At 45.1% G+C, this 25,211-nt stretch overlaps 1 protein-coding gene and 1 pseudogene across 1 annotated transcript; one reads left to right on the top strand and one right to left on the bottom strand.

The window, feature by feature from the left end:
* Positions 1-2,225: 2,225 nt before the first annotated feature.
* On the bottom strand, positions 2,226-7,374 carry LOC129817469 (N-acetyltransferase ESCO2-like). Its single transcript, XM_055872743.1, has 11 exons — positions 7,286-7,374; positions 6,619-6,657; positions 5,620-6,505; positions 5,403-5,490; positions 5,248-5,311; positions 4,936-5,086; positions 4,697-4,828; positions 4,407-4,496; positions 3,506-3,649; positions 2,837-3,021; positions 2,226-2,631 (listed from the first exon to the last, which is right to left on the bottom strand). Exons 2-11 carry the CDS (start codon positions 6,642-6,644, stop codon positions 2,499-2,501), a joined length of 1,899 nt encoding a protein of 632 aa, XP_055728718.1. The 5' UTR covers positions 6,645-6,657; positions 7,286-7,374; the 3' UTR covers positions 2,226-2,498.
* Positions 7,375-10,670: 3,296 nt separating this feature from the next.
* On the top strand, positions 10,671-17,409 carry LOC129817470 (coiled-coil domain-containing protein 25-like; annotated as a pseudogene).
* The last annotated feature ends 7,802 nt before the right edge of the window (positions 17,410-25,211 follow it).

Here is a 25,211-nt window from a genome sequence, read left to right as displayed (position 1 = left end):
GCCGCTTTTCTAAAGACTAATACTTCAGCATTTTAGTAGTGTCATGTGTAGCCATGTGTTCATGTCAAATTGATGTGGGCATACATTGTGCAGCACAATCTGAAACTGAACGTGTAATGTAAAATAGATGAAGGAATTTTCAGCTGAAACAGGTTGTTAATGATCATGCAATTAAATTAATATGCTTAATGCTCATCTTCATTAAAACCTCTAGAGTACCTAACCCGGATCCGGGAGCACCCCCCACCCCCCCCCCACACTGATTAGCATCGCTAGCATAGCGTCACAATTAAATAGTAGCATCTAAATATCATTAAATCACAAGTCCAAGACACCCAATGAAAGACACAGATCTTGTGAATAAAACCACCATTTCAGATTTTTTAAATGTTTTACAGGGAAGACACAATATGTAAATCTATTAGCTAAACACGTTAGCAAAATGACACCATTTTCTTACTCCAACAGTTTCTTACTCCATCAGGTGCTATCACCAATTCGGCTAAACTAAGATATTGATAGCCACTAACCAACAAACAAATTCTTAAGATGACAGTCTGATAACATATTTATGGTATAGCATAGTTTTTTTTTTTTTTATGTGCATTTTTCAGGTATAAATCACAGTTCTACATTGCAGCTGCAATCTGATATAGTGCTGATGCAGCTAGAACAATTACAGAGACCAACGTTATATAACTAATTACTTGTCTTAAAACATTTCAGAAAAAATACACAGCGTACAGACATTGAAAGCCCAACATCTGGTGAATCCAAACAATATTTCAGATTTTTTAAATGTTTTATAGCGAAAACAAAATGTATCGCTAAATTAGCATAACCAGGCCAGCCAGAACCAGCTGGACGCGCCCGACCAGTTCACATGCACGACAGATATATGAAATAACATCGTAAATTGGGTCTTACTATTGCTGGTCTTTCATCAGAATGTTGATCAAGGTGTCCTTAGTCCTGATGAGTCGTTCAATCCATTCACAATGGCAACTTCCCCTCTTCATTTAGCCTGGGTACTGGTCGACTGGCACGGTCCATGTCCAAAGTTAAAAAACTCAAAGAACGGAACACGGCAAAACTCCCGAAAAAATTCTAATAATCTGATTAAACTATATTGAAAAAACATACATTACGGTGATATGGTCATATGTATCAAACAAACTTCGACACGGAGATAGTTTTCATCCGTAACGTCAGCATAACAAAAGACAATGCCACCTCTGAAAACGCGCATTTCAGAAACCGGAAGTTGTCGGTCACGCTAAAGAAATAGGTCTTATTTCACGTCAGTACAAGATAAACAAAAAAATTCTCCTCTGACGTCTTCCAGACACCCAGAGGAAGAAGAAGGAAGTGTGATTCGGGTCATAGGTGGCGTGACCATATATAGGCAGAGCGTTGAAGCGAGCATACACATCTTGCAATCTTCTTCTGGCTCAGGGAAAGTGCTGTGAAATGACCTGTGTTTGACTCAGAGACTCAATTGGAACGGTTTTAGAAACCATAGCTTGTTTTCTATCCAATGTTATATGGTTATATGCATATAGTAACAGCAATAATTGAATAAGAGGCAGTTTAATCTGTAGAGGCAATTATGCTAATGCGAAACAGCACCCCCTGTATTCTCAAGAAGTTAAAAGACTAGTCTGATTGAAATGGTATCTGAACACATGCACAAACCTTGTCTCTCATGATGTGCACAAATGTGTTAGGTGAATGGATTCTCAAAGGAGAAATGATCTGACAGGTGTGGCATACCAAGAAGCTGAGTAAACAGCATGAGCATTACACAGGTGCACCTTGTCCTGGGGACAAGGCCACTTTAAAAGGTGCAGTTTTGTTGCAACACATGTCTCAAGTTGAGGGAGCGTGCAATAGGCATGTTGACTGTAGAAAAGTCCACCAGATCTGTTTCCAGAGAATGTCAATTTCGCTACCATAAGTCACCTCCGTTTTAGAGAATTTGGCAGTACCAACCGGCCTCACAACCGCAGACCAAATGTAACAACGCCAGCCTAAAATCTTTGAATGTTGTGTTTATATTTTTGCTCAGTACAGATATTTAGCTCACAATGCATTTCTGTAAGTAGCAGCAGCACATAACAGTTAGTTCTATTGCTGACAAACTACTCTACCCAAAATGCAGCTGTTTCAATAGAAGACTGCATCATGACATGTATTTTCCAAGAAATTGTGATTCTGAAGAGTGATAAGAGGTAAAGATTTTATTCAAACTATATACAAGATGTAGAAGAGATCAATCCCCATCTCTTCAAAGTAAGTTACTACATATAGTCCAGTTTAGCATTCTCTATGAAATGGGCTTTAAAATGTGTAATACGAATGATGGATGCATGTCCATTTAAAAGGGGTTAAAATTCATGAAATGTTAATGACAGTAGTGTGATAATGTAAATGTATATTTTCTTAAGTTTAACACGTACTCATTAAAGGACCAAAATATGTCAAATGTCATTTCAGCCTTAACCAATGAAATTGTAGACCATAAACGCAGGCGTCTCGCAGTACTTTGTGGCGAACAGTTTGCCGTCTGGGGTAGGGTCAGAGAAAGCAATTTCCTCCTTGGTCAGGTGGCCCCCATACATAAAGGAGTTTCTGAAATGACAGAAATACATTCATTAAAATGGCATATGACCTTTCCTGGTTAAATCAGGAATAACTCAATTTATACATCACTGAAACTAACGCACCCTCAAACCAGTAGCTATCCACATTTTCCATTGTTGTGCAGACCACATCCCTTATATTAACATCCATTTATCTCAAGTTAGCACTACCCAACCTGAAATAATTCTCTTACCGGACGGTGTCGAGCATCCTTGTGGCGATGCCCTTCCTACGGGCCAGGCTGAACACCCAGATACGGCTGACCCCACAGATGGCCTTCTCTGGGGTGGTAGAGCAGCACCAGACCCTGTGGTGCTCCATGAAATCCTCCTTGGTCATGTCCTTAGTCTGCTCTGGCTGCTCCAGCACTCTGAAGCCCTGGAAACAAAGGGCAAGATAGCCCAATCATTCATCAGTCACTCAGCTAAATATCCCTGTAAGATAGCAATCCACTCACAAACTACACCTAGTTAGAAAGTGAGAATATCCACTAAGTGTGTTTACAAAGACCTGATTGAAACTCCTCCAGAGTGCTCCCCTATCTGTCATATGTGCTCTGCAATGAGGCATCAGATGACCATCCCGTCACTGGCCCTCATGAATGCAGAGTTGACAGCAGAAATGAGCGTGCACTAAAGCTCACGTCTGATTCTATCTGAGCGTATATTTGTTAATTTCTTGATAAATCAAACTTCATCTTTCACAAGCACGCGACCGGAAAGTAACAGTATCACAGGCCTTTACGTCACCATAGTCGAGTAAAATACTCCTGATCCATTACTGAAAAACCTACCATGTTTGGAGCGTGACACATTTGAACAGAGCGCAAAAGTTTAGCAGCACCGGAGAAAATAGTTTTTACCTGTCGTATGTGCTCTGCAATGAGGCAGCCAACGACCATCCTGTCACTATTCACAAACAGATAGGTTTTAGCGTGGCTGGGGCAGCTGAGGGACACTTGTTGGAAGCCCAACTCGTTGTCAGCAAGTTGCCTCACATCTTCTGCCTGACAAACATTAAGCATGAACAAGTGGGTTCAGAATTCCATTCACACCAAATGCATAAACACAAACTGATGTGATTGATACAGTTGGGGACAAAAATATTGGCATCCTTGCACTTTTCTTAAATAATTCCCTATTTCTTCTCAAATCAGTTGAAGTTGCAAACTTTAGTTCACCACACCTCAACATTGCAGAACCAATTTTATTTTTGTAAACTTAAGTTTACAATTTTAAATTGAGAAAATAAAAGACAAATGGATTGGACAAAATTATTGGCATCCCAGCTTTTGACTGGAAGGATGGTGATCTTTTCTTTGAATGCTTCATTTCGCCGTTGGTAAACATAGGAACACCACTGCTGACCGAGGCACAAGAAAGCCTTATTGAACTTCTCAAAAATCCACCTAAACAAGCCTAAATCCTGGGGAAATGTACTGCGGACCAATTAAACACAATTAGAGCTCTTTGGCAATAAAGATTAGCGTTTACTGACGACCAAATGAAGCATTCAATGAAAATAACATCCCCCCCTACAATCAAACAAAGGGGAGGTTTGATAATAATGTGGGGTTGCTTTGCTGCCTCTGTTACTGTGGGCCATGAATGTGCGCAAGGAGTTTTGTAGACCAATGTTCAACCCAGTGTCCAAAAACTGTCTCTGTTGAAGGTTGTGGGTCTTCCATTTTAGAAGGAAATTATTTAAGAAAAGTGCAAGGGTGTAAATATATTTGTCCGGATTTATAACTATATATACAGTACCTTTTTGACAGCGTATTTTGGATCATCTGGTAAAACCAGAATGATTTTTCCATCCCAGAAATCTGCTACCACCCTCTCTTTCTTCCAGCCCTGGGGACGAGAAGGAAACATTGATTAAGCAGCCGTCGGAAATCAAGAGAGAGTGGTCAGTTACATTTTCGCCCTACTAAACCATGGCAGCGGATTTGGCTAAGCTTTTGTGGGAAAAATAATGAGCCACTCTAAAAGCAACATCCTTAAAGCAACTTGTACACATCAGTGGGAGGGAGGAAATGCCTGGGCGTACGCACCACAAATTTAATACTGTCCAGAAAACGCTTATGGAACTGTGTGTGCTGGAAGTTGTCTTCCAGGCTGTCTGCACTGTAGATCATGCCACAGGACCCACACGTGGTGGCACCAAACTGCTTCTGGCCTGCATCCTGAGGTAAACACAGAGCATTAGCAGAGCTCACAGATGGCAGGGAGAGAGAGGTAACAGTCATCAACATTTCCATCCATTCATCTGTCCATCAAAGGATTTACTTACAATGATGAGTTGATCATCAGCCTCAGCCTGTTTATTCATATCTCTCTTCTTCCTGGCTCTCCTCTCTTTAGCAGCAGAGGGAATGGGGTGACCAAGGGACGAGGGGGTGCTGCAATTCATTGGAGAGGCCTGAGCTGCCTTCCACTGGGGCCTACAGGGAGAAAGGAAACATTATGATAAATGCATATACACTCCTGTATACAGTGTGTGGAGTTACTACTACTTGACCATGTGCGAGACTGTAAATAATTTCATCCCTGGAGGGCAGTAAACCATTTTAGCTGAAAATAAACAGAAGTGGTTTTTGCCTACCTCTTTGATGCAGAGCCAAAGATTGTACACACAGCTGAAGATTCTACAGAATCGGCTAAGGAGTCTAAAGGGGAGAGAGAAATCATAAATAAAAAATACATTTGATTTGAAGTGAAAACATATGAATGATAATTGACCAATGACAAAAAAAATACCTTTGACTGGACTGTTGATACAGGTTAATGGGCTAATATCACTGAGATCATACACTGCATGAGAGCCTGCATCCGTGATAAAGTCCTCCTACAAACAGTGAAAGAACAATATAATAAAATGTAGTATGCATACACTATGCTTTGCTAATTATTTCCCCACAGGATTAACAGACATTGAGATTCAGGCTAAACACGATTCCAGTGATATACAGCTCACCTGAGTGTTTATTTCTGGGGACCCTGAACATGTGGGAGACAAAGATAAGTTTAACACAATCCTGACATCCTTGGTCATGCCACATTTCTCTGCTATAGCTCTGGGTGACAGGGCCTCGGGTGACTCTGGACTCTTTGGCAAATCCTGGACACTGAGTGGAGACTGCGGCTCTTCCTGCAGTTTCTTCACTACAACAGCACATTGCTTTGGAGATGGGGCTTTTTTTTCTTTTTCTTGTTTTCCCTCTGATGCAAGAACCAGAGCATTTGTTTTCTCAAAACTCAAAGCTGGCTTGGTAGATTTCGGGGCAGACTTTTTGTACATGGAGGCTGGCTTTTTTCCTGTGCTAAAAAAGGCAGCCCCAACGAAGATCTTAGGCTTGGTCTTAGACTTTAAACCTCCGAAGGTCAAGGGGATGCCTTTTTTCGGCTCCACTTGCTTTGTGCTGGTGGGTGCTTTAGGCTTTGAGGAATTGATCAGGCTTGATTTGAAGTTGCCATTTCCCTTTAAGCTAGTCATCATTCTGTGTACAGCGGCCACTTTCTTGACCTTGTTACTGTTAATCATCCTCTTTTTCTCAGCATCCGTCAGTATTCCATACGGATCCACAGTGGTCAGCCTTGGCAGTGATTTGGTCTCATTCAGCATCTTCCTCTCCAGGGGTGTCAGGTACAAAGGTTTGCGTTTACCATAGAAGGACCCTGTAACCACAGCAGGCTGGAATGGAGAGGCTCTCTTCTGAGCAATCTTTAGGGGAGATGGAGCTGGTGATCTCTGAGGGGATGGGCAGTTCTCCTTCTCCTGGTGTCTGGCTGACATCTTCTTTAGTGGAGACTTTCTTTTCAGGGTAGATCCTCCATCCGTGACAGGCCTTTCGGCTGGGAGACTAAACATGTTGTAGTAGAATAATAAGGAAGTTAGTCAATGTTATATGCATGATTGATTGATTAGTAAATGATTTAACACACATGACGGACTAATACACATCTTGTAACTCACCTGTGCTTCCTTGTACTAGGCATCATGTTTCTAACTTCACTGGAAGAATAAATAGCATCAGTGTATTAACCATGCGTAATCAGTTACCATAACAATAATACAGTATAATTGAAATGCAAACATAATGTAATTTAAAAATTGAATAGTTATTGTTAAATATCTTGACGCTAAATGTTTGTGACGACAGCAGTCTCTGCCAGCCAGGGTCCAGTGGCTGAGTGAATAATATTTGGCGGGATCATCATGGATTGCCATAAATACCCCGCTACAACACTGTCTGGCAGACATACCTAACGTGAAGTAATTAAACTTGCCAGCAACTTTTCACTAAAAGGTTACTAAACTAATTTTAGCTAGAAGTTGCTAGATACTCGTTGTTGTGCCTGACAGGATTCTTATAAGTTAGCTAATTTAGCTTACAGAGTTGAAGTGCACACAGGGGTGTATTCATTATGCCTGTTTTGCAACAGAAACCGTTTACGTTTTGCTACGACGGTAGGTCCCTCGCAGTTTCGCTGTTTGCAGTTCCGATTGATTCTTAAAAGGTTACAAAACGTAATGAATACACCCTAACCGTAGCTGACTTGCAAAATCAAAACGTCATGCCATCTAAATACTTTTGCTAACTGACTTTAATCAAATACATTTTTTATTCACAAACACATACCAATCAGACGTTATCCACAACGTAACAAAGTTAGAAATTTGTGGAACTGTGGCTTGCTTGCCACAACCAGCGTTCTGTTTCCCCGCGGTTCTTTTACAGACTGTTTTGAATAGCGCGCGCCACTTTGCAAACAGTTACCCAACATCACTTAAGCGGAAACAGCGACGACTTCCGTGTCAACTTTCAGCACAGTTATCACGAACTTTGTGATTATCTCGTTATGGTACACATGTACTTTCAGGTTTGAAAAAGTTGCTTCGATTCATGCAGGTTGGTGTTTTACTTCACGAGTGCAGGTGAGTAGCTGATCTTGTCTTTTAGCTGGCTAGCTCGCACATAGTTAGTTAACGTTAGGTAGTTAGCAGTTGAACTAACTAGAGAATCTTCTTGAATCATTTTGTTAACTAGCAACGTTTGATGTCTTGTGAGAGAGCTTTCATGTCACATAATCTCCCTACAGTTTTCAGCCATTAACGTTAGTTTCGCCCACGACTGGTTCATGTGAACTACAATCCCGACGCTGTTTTAACGTTTAGAAACGTCAATAATCATAGTTTGCAATATGGCTTTTGAAACATATGTCCCTTTGATCAGCGAGAAAGACTCCTTAAAATTAAAAAAGACACACTTACTATAGCAGTTATGCACAGATCCATGTTTGGCTGGCCCAATCCCATCTTCCAGCTGCTCCTCAGAGCACATTTTCCCATCACCCCAGGGTTGACATTCTAGAGCAGACCGATAAGGTTCGTGGAGACCCTGAGACGGTTCATGCCGCCTCCTCAGGCCCCAGATCCAAAGCAGACGGACCGTTGCCACCCACCTGCACCTGAACGACGGTGGGGTCCATCTCCTGCCCCATCTCTTCATGCTAAGGGTTGACAGCGGGGAGGGGCACATCGTGAGGTGAAGCAACAGCCTGTTTTTCCCACGGGTCTACCCTGGTTTTTGCAGAGGTACTGGGTAATTTATCCCTCACCGGGTTCCTATTCCTCCAAGCTGGTCACGACATAAGCTCTCCCAGGGCTTTGGACCCCTGCTCCATGGCCTTGTTGGCTTGGCTGAGCTTATGGCTTGTCTAGATGCTGTTCTTCCACTAATCTCATTGCAACTCCCCTCCAAGTCTCCGACCACTACCTTGTATCCTTTTCCCTCTCGCTCTCATCCAACACTTCCCACACTGCCCCTACTCGGATGGTATCGCGCCGTCCCAACCTTCGCTCTCTCTCCCCCGCTACTCTCTCCTCTTCCATCCTATCATCTCTTCCCTCTGCTCAAACCTTCTCCAACCTATCTCCTGATTCTGCCTCCTCAACCCTCCTCTCCTCCCTTTCTGCATCCTTTGACTCTCTATGTCCCCTATCCTCCAGGCCGGCTCGGTCCTCCCCTCCTGCTCCGTGGCTCGACGACTCATTGCGAGCTCACAGAACAGGGCTCCGGGCAGCCGAGCGGAAATGGAGGAAAACTCGCCTCCCTGCGGACCTGGCATCCTTTCACTCCCTCCTCTCTACATTCTCCTCTTCTGTCTCTGCTGCTAAAGCCAATTTCTACCACTCTAAATTCCAAGCATCTGCCTCTAACCCTAGGAAGCTCTTTGCCACCTTCTCCTCCCTCCTGAATCCTCCTCCCCCCTCCTCCCTCTCTGCTGATGACTTCGTCAACCATTTTGAAAAGAAGGTCGACGACATCCGATCCTCGTTTGCTAAGTCAAACGACACCGCTGGTTCTGCTCACACTGCCCTACCCTGTGCTTTGACCTCTTTCTCCCCTCTCTCTCCAGATGAAATCTCGCGTCTTGTGACGGCCGGCCGCCCAACAACCTGCCCGCTTGACCCTATCCCCTCCTCTCTTCTCCAGACCATTTCCGGAGACCTTCTCCCTTACCTCATCTCGCTCATCAACTCATCCTTGACCGCTGGCTACGTCCCTTCCGTCTTCAAGAGAGCGAGAGTTGCACCCCTTCTGAAAAAACCTACACTCGATCCCTCCGATGTCAACAACTACAGACCAGTATCCCTTCTTTCTTTTCTCTCCAAAACTCTTGAACGTGCCGTCCTTGGCCAGCTCTCCTGCTATCTCTCTCAGAATGACCTTCTTGATCCAAATCAGTCAGGTTTCAAGACTAGTCATTCAACTGAGACTGCTCTTCTCTGTGTCACGGAGGCGCTCCGCACTGCTAAAGCTAACTCTCTCTCCTCTGCTCTCATCCTTCTAGACCTATCGGCTGCCTTTGATACTGTGAACCATCAGATCCTCCTCTCCACCCTCTCCGAGCTGGGCATCTCCGGCGCGGCCCACGCTTGGATTGCGTCCTACCTGACAGGTCGCTCCTACCAGGTGGCGTGGCGAGAATCTGTCTCCGCACCACGTGCTCTCACCACTGGTGTCCCCCAGGGCTCTGTTCTAGACCCTCTCCTATTCTCGCTATACACCAAGTCACTTGGCTCTGTCATATCCTCACATGGTCTCTCCTATCATTGCTATGCAGACGACACACAATTAATCTTCTCCTTTCCCCCCTCTGATAACCAGGTGGTGAATCGCATCTCTGCATGTCTGGCAGACATATCAGTGTGGATGACGGATCACCACCTCAAGCTGAACCTCGGCAAGACGGAGCTGCTCTTCCTCCCGGGGAAGGACTGCCCGTTCCATGATCTCGCCATCACGGTTGACAACTCCATTGTGTCCTCCTCCCAGAGTGCTAAGAACCTTGGCGTGATCCTGGACAATACCCTGTCGTTCTCAACTAACATCAAGGCGGTGACCCGTTCCTGTAGGTTCATGCTCTACAACATTCGCAGAGTACGACCCTGCCTCACGCAGGAAGCGGCGCAGGTCCTAATCCAGGCACTTGTCATCTCCCGTCTGGATTACTGCAACTCGCTGTTGGCTGGGCTCCCTGCCTGTGCCATTAAACCCCTACAACTCATCCAGAACGTCGCAGCCCGTCTGGTGTTCAACTTTCCCAAGTTCTCTCACGTCACCCCGCTCCTCCGCTCTCTCCACTGGCTTCCAGTTGAAGCTCGCATCCGCTACAAGACCATGGTGCTTGCCTACGGAGCTGTGAGGGGAACGGCACCTCCGTACCTTCAGGCTCTGATCAGGCCCTACACCCAAACAAGGGCACTGCGTTCATCCACCTCTGGCCTGCTCGCCTCCCTACCTCTGAGGAAGTACAGTTCCCGCTCAGCCCAGTCAAAACTGTTCGCTGCTCTGGCACCCCAATGGTGGAACAAACTCCCTCACGACGCCAGGTCAGCGGAGTCAATCACCACCTTCCGGAGACACCTGAAACCCCACCTCTTTAAGGAATACCTAGGATAGGATAAAGCAATCCTTCTAACACCCCCCCCCCCTTAAAAGAGTTAGATGCACTATTGTAAAGTGGTTGTTCCACTGGATATCATAAGGTGAATGCACCAATTTGTAAGTCGCTCTGGATAAGAGCGTCTGCTAAATGACTTAAATGTAATGTAATGTCTTTGTAACAGGTGTGATGGTGTCCACCGTCACCAACATAGGGACGTACCTGGGGGACCCATGCGCTCGGGGTGCCAGAGGAGAGGTGGGCCCTGGCAGGTCACCTGACACACCCTTCCTCGGCCGCTTCTCCCGGTCTCCTTCTCTGGGAGGTCTAGCATCTCTACGCGCAGCGCACGTACCTGGCATCCTAAATGTGGCAGCAGATATGCTCTCGAAGGAGGGCCTGTGACCTTGGGACTGGAGCCTACATCCCCAGGTGGTGCAGCACCTGTGGGACAAATTCGGGAGGGCGCAGGTGGACCTGTTTGCCTCCTTGGACAATGCACACTGCCACCTGTGGTACTCCATGTCTGAGCCACCAGGGCCTCTGGGCTTGGATGCTCTGGCTCATGATTGGCCAGGGCTGGAGCTTACGCATTCCCCCCTTTTCCCCTGATCCAGGCTGTGCTGGACAGGACCAGGATGGCAGAGCATCGTCTGCTGCTGGTGTAACAGTATAACTTTACGTCGTCCCCTCGCCCGACACGGGCGCGAACCAGGGAACCTCTGCACACATCAACAACGGTTGCCCACGAAGCATCGTTACCCATCGCTCCACAAAGGCCGCGGCCCTTGCAGTGCAAGGGGCAACCCTACTTAAAGTCTCAGAGCAAGTGACGTAACTGATTGAAATGCTACTAGCGCGTACCCGCTAACTAGCTAGCCATTTCACATCCGTTACACTCACCCCCCTTTCAACCTCCTCCTTTTCCGCAGCAACCAGTGATCCGGGTCAACAGCATCAATGTAACAGTATAACTTTACGTCGTCCCCTCGCCCCGACACGGGCGCGAACCAGGGAACCTCTGCACACATCAACAACGGTTGCCCACGAAGCATCGTTACCCATCGCTCCACAAAGGCCGCGGCCCTTGCAGTGCAAGGGGCAACCATACTTAAAGTCTCAGAGCAAGTGACGTAACTGATTGAAATGCTACTAGCGCGTACCCGCTAACTAGCTAGCCATTTCACATCCGTTACACTGGTGGCCCCATACTAGCCCAGACAACCCTGGTTCAGCTTTCTCCTGTCCCTGTTGTCTGGGACACCTTGGCAACTTCTCTTGAGACCGGACCTGCTGTCTCAGGTCGGGGGAACTCTGGCATCCGAGGCCGCACCGCCTCAGTCTGTGGGCTTGGCCACTGAACGGCACCAATGGTCCATGTTAGGACTACAGGAGGGTGTAATGAACACCATGCAGAGCGCAAGGGCCCCGGCTACAACCGCGGCATACCAGTTGCTCTGGCGGTTGTTCTGCTCTTGCTGTCCTGGTATTGAGGTTGTGCCCGAGTCATGCGGGGTGCAGTATGTCCTCCAATACCTGTAGTCTTCCTTCGATGAGGGCTTGGCAGCCTCTACACTGAGAGGGTTTTTGGCCGCTATATCTGCCTGCCATGTGGAGTGGATGGAGTAGCCATAGGGGCGCCATCCCTTGATCTCCAGGTTTATGAAAGGGGTTCGTCCCGTGCGTACAGCTAGGACCCGCTCAATGGCGAGCTGGTATCTGGATGTGGTATTGGCAGGTTTGACAAAGCCGCCTTTCGAACAGTTGGAGTCTGCCTCCCTGAAACACCTCTCTATGAAGGTGGTTTTCTTGGTAGCAATTACTTCCATGAAGAGGGTGGGTGAGCTCCATGCTCTTTCAGTAAGTTTTGAGTGCTACCGAATGGACCCTGGGGGAAGTGTATATCGCTTTGCCCAAACCCTTCATTCCTCCCGTAGGTTCTGTCAGACAGGCATGTGAACATCCCTTTTTGTCCTGTCTGCTTACGACCCTGTGAGGGCACTGGCTGCCTATGGGGAGCGGACACGGTCAGTGAGAACAACAGACCAGCTCTTTGTTTCACTGGATCATGGACACGATTACGACAGCATACCGCCTGGCTGGCAGGCCACTGCTGGGATCTGTGGTGGCCCATTCAACATGAGATGTGGCTGCGTCCTGGGCTCTACTGAGAGGAGTGCCCCTTGCTGACATCTGTGCTGTGGCCAGCTGTGCTTCCTCTTGCACCTTTGCTAGGTACTATCGGGTAAATGTGGCACCTCCCTCTGCGGTTGGTTCAGCGGTCCTGGGTGTTGCCTCCCCTTCCGGGTACTGTGCCGGGACCCCCCTTCCACATTGACGGCCCCAGCGTTTCGGTCCCGCGCTGGGACTTTGACGCTGGCTGGCCAGGTCCCTCTAGCACTGACAAATCTGGTACGGGTTTACCAACATATTGGAGTGATCCAATATAGTGAAACAACTGTAACCAAACGTAATCACAGTTATGTGAGCTATATGGATCACTCCAATCCTCCACGATGCTAGAGGTGCCTTAAAACAAAAATTATGTCGAGAACATGTGTCGCGGCCATGGGGTCTATATATAGGGGCGGACCCCAGCCGTGACACAGGTGTACACGGGAGTAAATCTGTACATCTTCACCTCGGATGTATCCCTCTGCCGCAGAGTGATATCAATATATTGGAGTGATCCATATAGCTCACATAACCGTGGTTACATATGTAACCTTCGGTGTACCTAAAAACCAATGAGGAGATGGGAGAGACCGGACTTGCAGCGCGTTGAGTGTCACAAATAGAACAAATTTATATTTTATTGCTTGCCCACGCAGATACTTGCTGACGCCCGTGAGCAATGGGGGTGCAATGATTGAATAACATGTATGTGTACATGCTAGGGATTAATGATGAATAATCATTATGTGGAGGATGGCAGATTTTTGTCCTATTCTGAGAATGGACTGTTCTGTTATCCACACCCTACTTTGTAGCTAGTAGTGTTTGAGCCAAATTATCCTATTATTTGTTTAATTAGCCACAAAGCCTTGTTGATATAGCAAATTCGAGCTATTAAGCTTTGCTTGTTGTTTTATTTTAGTTGTTACTCCTCCCTACACTATCTACATGGGGAAAGACGAATATGAAAGTAAGTAGTTGATCATTTGAAGTGTTTTTCTAGTAACAAACCAAGATTGTTTTAGCAGCATTGCGAGGTAGCAAAGTGACTACCTAGCCAGCAGATACAACACATTTTGCTCACAGCTGCACTAGGGTCGGACAGGCTTCCTGTGTAGAATAAGACACAGAGGAGCCGGCGCGAGACATGGCTGGGAAAACGTACCTCCATCCAGGGATGAGAAATGTGTTGGCCCATTATCCCCCCCAAAATTGTCCCATTATCTCAACTGTTACACCAGGAAAATTGAATGACTGCTAGTTTTCAAGTAAACTGCCGTTTTCGACCTTGAAGTAGCCATAGCACCCATTATGGAATGGCACGTTGTGTTGAACAATAAAGGATCTGTTTGGCTGGCACTGCAATTCCAAAATGGTTGAGTGGCTTCTGCTACCTAGCACGGGGACAAAAAGGGCAGTTTAATGGAAAACTAGAAGTGGCTTAATCTCAGTGTAACAGTTGGGATAATGGGACAATTCGGAGTACAACACATTTCTCATTCCTGGATTGAGGTACTTTTTCCGAGCCAAATTTCATGCTGGCTCTGCGGTGCCCGCATGGTTCGGGTTGGCGAACGTAACGAGTGTGATTGCGTACTCCCTTAATAGACCTTAGCCAAAACAGTACTATTTTCAAGCGATCTTCAGATGCCGTAGCCAGTATACACTTCCTCAAAATAGTCAGAATTATTGTAAGTTAACAAATCTGCAGTATTTCTCAAGCGAAAAAATGTGCATGAAAACAAATATCGTTGAATGACAAACACTTCATTGAAGAATCCCTGATGTTGACCAGTGACCGAAGAAGGGGCGTAGACTTCGGCTCAGAACTTTATCTTGCCTCAAGAAAGAATGTGTGAACGAACAGCCCAAAAAAACCTTCCGACCTGTTTTGGATGGGAAGCATGCAGACTACTTTACTTTACACAGGAGGCATGTCTGACCCTAGTTCAGCTGTAATGAAGTGGGTCGGATCTGACCACAGCTTACTATCTGCTGCTTTCTCACTATTAGATGAAGATCTCATCAAATATGGATGGCCTGAAGACATTTGGTGATAAACTCATATCTATTTCTTCTTGTAACTCAAACCATGAGATACATTATTGGGATTTGACCATTTGATGAGTCTGACCGTTGGTGGTATGTATACATTACTCTACGTAGTGTTGACAAATATCCACCAGGTGGCCCTAGAGCTAGGCTAATAGTACAGTAGTCCTATATCAGCTAATAGTGCTGTGGTAATATGCATGTCATTGATTATTTTAGTATGGAGGTGTTGTTGCTGTTATAATAGTAATTGTATTATTTCCACAGGTTTCATGTGGATAAACTCTTCTGCCCATGTGTACCTTAGAATGCCTAAGGGACTGACAATTGAGGATATTCCCAAGGAAGTCTTGATTGACTGTGTACAGCTTGTGAAAAACAACAGCATCCAAGGTAATACATTGAGTGGCCTGGTGAGTTTGATTAGAATAATATAATAGTAATGTATTAACCTCTCCAGGAAACGTTGATATCCTTTTAACTCGGGATGTAAAATGAACAACATCAATGTTGTCTACACACCATGGGCCAGCCTAAAGAAAACAGGGGATATGGATGTAGGCCAAATAGGTTTCCATCGGCACAAGGAGGTCAGTGATTTCTCTCTTCTGGCAAAATGTATCTGTGTAACTTTCGGATCTATTAGGCTATTTTTATAGGTCTCAGCTTTCATTGTTAATATGTTTTTAGTTTCTATTGGTGTTCTATTTTAGTAATATTTATGAAATGATCATGTAGACTATGTCTACTGTTTTGTAGATGAAGATTATGGCAGTAGAGAAGAAGATTGAAGAGGTTGGAGAAAACAAAGGATGAGCGATACCCTGATCTGGCAGCAGAGAAAGAGTCGAGACACGGAAGAGAGAAACGAGAAGAAGGCCCAGATACAAGATCTGAAAAAGAAAGATAAAGATGACATAAAAAAGAAAAGAGAGCTGGATGAGCTCAAGTAAGTTCTCTTATCTCTGTCCAACCCTAGCTACATCATCTCTCTTCGTCTGTCATCCCAAAACACTGTGAATAGTCACTTATGTGAATGATAAACTCACGCAGTAATTGTCCATTAATAGGAGTTATTCTTCGCTGATGACGAGTGACAATATGACAACAAATGAGGTGAGTTGATTAACAATCTAAACGAATGTATAGTCTGCTTTTTTCCGAAATAGACTGGCCTATTAATTGGTTGTATGACAGTGTGTTGTAATATGACCATTATGTATAAAATGTATAATTGTATCTTTTTCAGAATGGAAATGATTTGGATGACTTCATGTAAAAGGACAATATCGGACATCGGACATACTCCACCATCTGCAAGTAAACATTGTTGGGTTGGGCCCTCACTGTTATACCGGACAGTGCTTTGACATTGTATATAGATCGATAAACTTGCTACTGTATTTTTGGAACAGTACTCGTGCCAATTTTGCAAAATTTCAGGACTCTCTGAACAGCCTGGTTTCCCGACGCTTCTTGAATTTCAAAGGATAACATTCCAACAGCGTTGATCTCTTGCACTGTACATCCTCTGCTTGACTGACAAGAGGGTAACAACAACCCCTGATTCCTCACACAACTGCTGCCAACGATTTAGTCTTGGGACGGCTATTCCTTACAGGCTCTATGATCTAGTTCAGTATTCTTGCATGTTGACCTAATGATTTGAATTAATATATGATCTCTTGACCAGTATGTCTATGGGTGAAATTAAATTAGTATGTACATTTTTTATTATAATTTACCTGGCTGATGCTGCAGACCTTGTCCTGGCCAGAGGCTGGAGCATGTGAATTGTGTCCTCGTGAATCCATGCATAAGGTTTGTCTTGGATGTTGCTTTGAAATAATTGAAAGATTGCTGACATTGAAAATAAAAATCACCTTGTTTATCAGTGCAAAGTTAAATTTTAAACAAAAACTGAACTGCCCATAAGGTATGTTAATTGCCCAGTTCATTATTGAGACAATATGTTGACATATTTTTGCTAATGAAGTGGGATGTGTAATGAATGGTTTGAGCTGCTTGAAAGCTGAGAGAATGGGTACCACCAGCTTTCTCTTTCCTGGGTGATCAGAGCTGGGATTGAATTGCCACATGCTGGTTTTCAGTAGAAAGCGTGACATCTCTATTTCTCAATGCTGTGTGTGGATGCAGCTGTGGGTGACCTCTGGTCCACATCAAAACAGACTGAAACGCATGGAGCAGGTTGAGGCACGAGTGTGTCCCAATTAATTATTCTGGATGACTTGTGTTTCATTTGACATCTGCGTAAACAATTTCACTCCAAACAACCTCTAAAAGCAGAATAAAAGGCCTTTGTTTCAATCTGCATGTAATTTGCTTGCCACTACATGAATAAGACTGGGTTATTCTCAGTGACAGGATGTCATATGTAACTATAGGCCCCGGTCTGTGTTTATCAACCAACTGTTGACTATGCTTATGTCACATGCCAGTATTATTTCAAGGACTGGAACATGGTGTACAAATGTCATATGTTTTCCATGAAGGTTGTTTCATGGATGAGGTATTTAGATATTTTTCAAGTTATCAACTGTTGAATAAAGGCATGCTGTTGAAGTTATAGGTGACCTGACAGCTGGTTGTGTGTTTAAAAAAGGATCTTATCACAACAAGCATACGTGGGGCATCTCATGTTTTAGTTCTGATTAGAAGTAGCCTACATTGTATCGTTCCTGGAGAAACTGACCTACTGTAACGTGTTAGAAGACCCTAGGTAACACTTACAGTACATTACCACATGGGATCCTGTATGATTGATGAGTGATTATGGTTTGGTTGGTTAATAATGGCATTTGTGGTGCTGCCATCGGTAACCCTTTCTAAAGAGATTTACTGCTTGGGTAGCATCAACTTGAGCTGTATTACTGTAAAAAGAAGCCGACGTCGTATACTTTTGAAGTATTGTGGCAGTTCAGTTGCTCTTTTGCAAGGGAGTCATTGAGAGTTCAGCCAGAATTCCATATTCTGGTCTCATTTTATTAGTTCTGTTCTATGAGTCAATCCCAGAAGAGGTCCCAGTTATTTCTGTAATGAGATTTACATAGATGTACCTCTATGAAAGAAAAATCATGTTACACCCATTGTAACAACATGGAACCTAATATTTACTTACATTTACCTTTGTGTTATTTCACATTTTGGGATTTCATTTTCTTTAGGACCACTAGATGGCAGATTGTTGCGTGTTTCAGGTGCATGTCTAATATGGACCAATAGCTGTACTAAATATCCCAGTTATAATTTCCTCTTTGGTCACTCTGACATGTTAAGGGGCAGTTAGATGTTTTAAAAAAAAATGCCCACCCCTCCCAAATGTAAGAAAAAAGACCCCCCCCCCCTACTGTAAAAATGTGCACACCCTCCCCCCTCATTGAATTAACTCAAAATAAGGTTTATAACCACATATAATAACTGTAGCGACCTTGTGCTTATAAACGCGGATATAAACTTTGCCACTTAAGCATGCAGAAGGCTCACTCTCCCTGCCTGTTTCATTTACACTACTATCAGAGCTGGCTGCAGACAATGATCAGCCTATGCAAAGAATTTTCCACCAAGTTTCTGTGCCAATGCACCCAATGCACCACACAACCAATAAGAAAAGCATACAGACTTCGGGTGCTTCAATATCATGGTTTACGTTTTCAACACCACAATCAAATAGACTATGTCAATGTCCACAAACAGATGTTGGTGAAAGTCTAGATTTGAAATAAAATGTCACTAATTACTGTTTCAAACCATTTGTGAGATATTTTACCTAATGGTGGCACTCTAAGAATCCGGGGGATTCTTATGACATTGCCTGTACAGGGCCCAGAACAGTTTAACAGGTTAAATTACAAATATTTACGCTATATTGAAGCGGAATAGCCGCACGGATTGGAGACGAGCCAGAGCCTGTTAAGCTTTCCTGAAGAACTGGGCCTGCTGGGAGCATATGTGGCCACAATATTATAGGACAACTTGGGAGAGTGATGATCTGATAAACTGGAGAGTAGACCCACAACTTATCAGAATGGAACAAAACGACTTACATTTACATTTTACATTTAAGTCATTTAGCAGACGCTCTTATCCAGAGCGACTTACAAATTGGTGCATTCACCTTATGATATCCAGTGGAACAACCACTTTACAATAGTGCATCTAACTCTTTTAAGGAAGGGGGGGGGGGGGGGGTTAGAAGGATTACTTTATCCTATCCTAGGTATTCCTTAAAGAGGTGGGGTTTCAGGTGTCTCCGGAAGGTGGTGATTGACTCCGCTGACCTGGCGTCGTGAGGGAGTTTGTTCCACCATTGGGGTGCCAGAGCAGCGAACAGTTTTGACTGGGCTGAGCGGGAACTGTACTTCCTCAGAGGTAGGGAGGCGAGCAGGCCAGAGGTGGATGAACGCAGTGCCCTTGTTTGGGTGTAGGGCCTGATCAGAGCCTGAAGGTACGGAGGTGCCGTTCCCCTCACAGCTCCGTAGGCAAGCACCATGGTCTTGTAGCGGATGCGAGCTTCAACTGGAAGCCAGTGGAGAGAGCGGAGGAGCGGGGTGACGTGAGAGAACTTGGGAAATTGAACACCAGACGGGCTGGGGCGTTCTGGATGAGTTGTAGGGATTTAATGGCACAGGCAGGGAGCCCAGCCAACAGCGAGTTGCAGTAATCCAGACGGGAGATGACAAGTGCCTGGATTAGGACCTGCGCCGCTTCCTGCGTGAGGCAGGGTCGTACTCTGCGAATGTTGTAGAGCATGAACCTACAGGAACGGGTCACCGCCTTGATGTTAGTTGAGAACAACAGGGTGTTGTCCAGGATCACGCCAAGGTTCTTAGCACAAAAACTGGGACTTGGGAGAGTGATGATCTGATAAACTGGAGAGTAGACCCAGAACTGATCAGAATGGAACAAAACGACTTGGGAGAGTGATGATTTGATAAACTGGAGAGTAAACCCAGAACTGATCAGAATGGAACAAAACGACTTGGGAGAGTGATGATTTGATAAACTGGAGAGTAAACCCACAACTGATCAGAATGGAACAAAATGACTTGGGAGAGTGATGATCTGATAAACTGGAGAGTAGACCCAGAACTGATCAGAATGGAACAAAACGACTTGGGAGAGTGATGATTTGATAAACTGGAGAGTAAACCCACAACTGATCAGAATGGAACTAAACGACTTGGGAGAGTGATGATCTGATAAACTGGAGAGTAGACCCACAACTGATCAGAATGGAACTAAACGACTTGGGAGAGTGATGATCTGATAAACTGGAGAGTAAACCCACAACTGATCAGAATGGAACTAAACGACTTGGGAGAGTGATGATCTGATAAACTGGAGAGTAGACCCACAACTGATCAGAATGGAACTAAACGACTTGGGAGAGTGATGATCTGATAAACTGGAGAGTAGACCCACAACTGATCAGAATGGAACAGGGCTTTTGCGCCATTATTCAAATTACATTTTCACCGTAGCCTAGAATTTTGTTCTCACTTGAAAACAATAATGCAATTATTCATTGCATTGTGGTGTTGTAGGCTAGTCTAGGTATAATAATTATATTGTCCTTAAACAAGATCAATAGGGGAGTTTTTTGAGTGGGGTGTCTCATGTCTTCACTATTCTTTCTTGCGTACTGAGGCACTTGGCCTCTCCGCTGCCTATCAGCTATTCCTATTTGTTGTGGATATATATAGAAAATTGATGCAACTTTGAATGATTTTATGTGAGGAATGATTGCTAGCTAGCCTATTGACGAACTCGACAAACAATCCACCTACCACTATTGTCACTATGAATGGTGGATAGAGGGTAGGATAGACAGACTGGTATAGTGACCTCTGTTATAGTAATAGTTAGCACGCGGAAAAGCGTAGATCGGGAGGCAGAGCTGGTGAGTCCAGGGCATATGGTGGATCAGCTCAGACCCCAGGAGCAGGAATACATGGTGTCCCTGGGACAGGACACTGGGGGGTGAAGTCTGGGTGGTCGCTCCCGATGAGGTTTGCTGTGTCCCCAGTCACATTGGGGGTTGAGTCCAGCGGCAGCAGGACCAGGACTGGAGCTGGGTCAGGTGGTGCATGACACCCCGAATGGGACTCAGAGCTGTTACTGGGTCAGTTTTGGCTGTATTGTCAGCAGCTGGTGACTGGTGTGGCTGAACCCAGGTCAGGGCTGGACCGGTCATCGAAGGTAGCAGCAGACCGGTTCGGTGCTGCTGGAGGGTCCCCTAGTGCAGGGACAGACAGAGAGTTAGAGGCAGACAGGTAGTTCTGGATGGTGATGATCTGGTGGCAGTGAGGAATAGGGTCCAGTCAGCAACATAGGCTCACTACCGTGTGGCATAGGCCATCTTAGCGGGGGGAGAGGGTTCCAGCAGTGGAGGGGGGATCGGGAATGACATCTGGTTTGGGTCTCCATAGCAGGCAACTCCTGAGGACCAGCGTCGGCTGAGGACATGACATGTCCCTGCCCGATCTCAGTCGCAGCCATGCCTGACAACGGTGCTGGGGCTGGAGAGGCACAGTAGTCAAAACCAATGGTCACAGTCACACCTGGGAAAGAGGCCGGGCCCTAAGAGACAACCCCTTGCTACTGTCCTCCATATGACTGTCCCATGCTCTCCTCTGCCACCCTCTGGAGAGGGCTCCCCTGACAGGAGGAATCCTGGGATCTGGTCCTCTGCTGCACAATGCAAAGAAGACTCTATATTCTGCTCAATATGGGCAAAACGTGTACTCCATACAATGTAAACAGTGATGACCATGGTGCTGCAACTCCCTGGTACTCCAGTGTAGAAGTATAATCCACCCGCTTGGTTGTTAGGGATGTGGCCCCACCTGGTGCTGAGTAGTATTCCACAGGTGGAGTAGAGGGGCCATAGGCTCCAGAGAGGGGGTATAATCCACATGGTAGTAGTCCACTGGATACCTCAGAACCATACTCCACTGAACCGAAGGTGGGCAGTGTGGAAAGTACCCTGTGTGGTCTCTGTGGGGCCCCATATTGTAATGGTGTCAGCAAAGTCACAAATCCATGAAAGAGAGCGACCCGGCTCTACGTATTTTACTTGTTTGTGACTCACTGACACCGCCCACATTTAGAGGGGAATAAAGCAGCCCAGAGTTAACACACAGGAACTTTATTTAAACACACTGAGGAAGATGAATTTGGGCATGAAAAGTGGGAAAGCTTGTAGAATAGTAGTGGTTCTGTAATGGACAGAAACTGAGGTAGTGAATAAACACATACTGAATAAAGACACAAAGGCACAGATACAGAATCTTACAGAATTGTATAGGGACTGTATAGATTTGTATAGAGGACTGTATAGAGGACTGTATAGATTGGTATAGAGGACTGTATAGATTGGTATAGAGGACTGTATAGATTGGTATAGAGGACTGTATCGATTGGTATAGAGGACTATATAGATTGGTATAGGGACTGTATAGATTGGTATAGAGGACTGTATAGATTGGTATAGAGGACTGTATAGATTGGTATAGGGACTGTATAGATTGGTATAGAGGACTGTATAGATTGGTATAGAGGACTGTAAACTCAGAGGGGCAACATGCAATAGTACTAACTGACCATGAAGAACAATATGAAGTGTCACACAACTCACTTTGGGCACGTACTCCATCCCAAGTCCAGAGATGCGAGTGAGTCCAGTTGTTGATGGGCAGAGACCAAGATGTTGCTTTTTGCCACTGCTTGAGGGAGACTGCAAGTGTTGTGTGCCCTGCAGAGTCAAGAGGATGGGCAGATGTCCAGCCCCCTAGTAACCTCCTGAACAACCTATCAGGGCACAGGTCATTCAGGTCAAAGAGAGTTTGAGAGGCATGTTTAGGGACCTCTAGACTCTCAGGCAACAACGATGTGAGGTGCTGATAACAGTCACCGACAGGGAAATTGTAACAGCCAAAACCCCTTGATATAGACGCATGCAAGCAGATGAGAAAATTTGGCTAGGATGGAAGAAATTATGAAGTAAAAGCTACATTTCGAACTGTCCCTAAGTGTTATAATTTGTCATTCATTGATTTGATTTGATCAATAATCAAACTTGATGTCGCCTACAGATTTGTTTGGTCAATGTGTCTCTTCAATATTATCTCACAGAGACATGTGGCTATAGGCCTATGTTTTCCTCGTGCACTGCAAGTCGGCATTTCCATGTTTTTTTAAACGCTTGTCTTGTTTTGTCATAAATGAGTAGGTTGTGTTAATTCGGACAGGAAGATAAAAGCAAATTGGTGTCTGGTTTTCCTACTGGAGAACTTTTTTTTCTGTTTGTGACTGACAAAACAAGGAATTTTGGTGAATAATTAGTTCGTGTCTGGAGCCTGTCTTTTGTGGAGAAAAACAACTTTTTTGGTGGGGAAAATGTAATTTGCGTGGGAGGCAAAGGTTACCCAAATCAAACAAAATAATAGTTTGGCAGTGACATTCTGAAAGTAAAGCACTAACCAGGACAAATGAGGACAGACTACCAGGGACCATATCCAGTTCTGTCACAATAGTTGAATTTCATATTTATGAGAAAAACAGCAAATATCCTGCCAAAGGCCCTATGTTTCCCACACCTTTGGATTCAGTGCTCAGAGCTCTTTCCCAAACTGAACTTTTACTTCAAGACCCTGAAGGTAGACCTAAATCCCTTACAAAGCTTTTTTAGGTCTGAATCTACTGTTTTTCCCACAGTACATTTAAGAGGGTACATTTCAGAAGAGCTAGCCTACACAATATAGAGATGGCACACAAAAGTGATGGAGGCCTGTCCTGAACATAAAACGAAGGAGTTATTCTGCGGAGGAGGGCGTCAGCTATGCTGGCAGGACATAAGGCCACGATGGAAAGAATGGCCTCTGAATGCTGCCACCTCTGATGGTCCTCTCCATATGGAGACGTCAGGTTTTTGTGTTTATTGGAAATATGCAGTCATCCCCTCCAGGAGCCCATAGCATGACCCTGCCAGAGCTCAAGCTTCATCTCCATCCCAGCCCAATTCTCACAGAACCCAAGCACAGTGCAGCGTTGGGGTGAAGAGTGGAAACCTGGCTCTGCTAATAATGACCAGAGAGAGCGTGGGAGCAAATTGTTCTTCATTTGCTTCGGTGCCGTACGGTAGTGAGGCAGATGCTTATGTGCTTTATGGCTGAGATTTAGGGCTGGTGGTTTTCCGGACCTAGATTAACCCTGTTCCTGGACATAAAAAGCATTTTCCATGGGGATTATCATAAACTGGGTCCCGGATACCGGCCCATACAGTACATGTATTCAAATACTGTACTGCTTTACCACAGTGGGGCCTATTCTCAGCATGGAGCTCCCAACTCCTGCCCCTGTGGCCCGTTTGTATAACTCCTACCCTAAACATTTCTGCTTTGTGGATGTATTGGCATCCATTTAACGCTATAGCTAGGCAGCTCTGTCATTTCCTGTTTAGAGAGAGAGGAGAAAAGTTTCCCTAACTGTGGCTAGGGAGCCCATGGTGGCTTCTGCCAGCTATGCTTTACGCCCGTGCTGGTCATAATAACATATTCCTGTGGGTGACAGGGCAGAGGCGGGAGCCGGGAGGACCACACACCTCCACGTACAGAGGGTCTGACTCTGGAGGGCAGACTGAACTGTACCAACTAGTACCGACCCGACCAGCTGGAGCCTCCCAACAAAAGCAAACAAGGCTGTAAAATGCAGAGTGGGGTTGCTGTCCTTGGAAAGGAACCCCTCTGGTGTAAGGAAACATGGCCTGCACATGGGGGGTGATTTGAGCACCCCCACAACAAGATGGACTGTGTTTCTCCACGGATGACCACTGTGTGTAAACTAACCAGGCAGGGTATAAAGGTCAGGGCTCGGTGCCTATACGTCAATTACCTACTATTACCAAGCCTCTTTCTTTGTATTTGTGCATGATTGTTTGCATGTATGCAAGCAAGCACAGCTATTCTGAGATTGTGTTCATGTTTTTTGTGCATGTAAGGGATTTTACAATTAATCCACGGGGCACACGCAAGTTTAATCAATGTTTATACCTCATTTCAATGAAATTAGGTTGAGCCCATGTGGAATAGACAAATTGACATCTGACACCAATGGGAACATGTTTTATTTGTTTATATCCTTTGTAATTTCTTGATATTTATATTTATTCCAAAAGCTTTTGCCTTCACAGCTGCCATCAACCAGAACCCATCTCACTATCTGAGAGGATTGTACCATATTTGGGCATCAGATTTCATAACATTAGTCATCCCTGAAAGGGCCCAGTTACAAGCAGAGTTCCCTGTGCATTTACCGTCAGCACATTTCACCACGCCAGCAGCAGAATATTGGCATCTCTAATCTGTGCAC

This window comes from Salvelinus fontinalis, chromosome 20, assembly GCF_029448725.1.
Source record: "Salvelinus fontinalis isolate EN_2023a chromosome 20, ASM2944872v1, whole genome shotgun sequence".
In the NCBI taxonomy this organism is placed as follows: Eukaryota; Metazoa; Chordata; class Actinopteri; order Salmoniformes; family Salmonidae; genus Salvelinus; species Salvelinus fontinalis.
The sequence above is the reverse complement of the archived record's forward strand: the minus strand, read 5'-3'. Positions and strand labels throughout refer to the sequence as shown.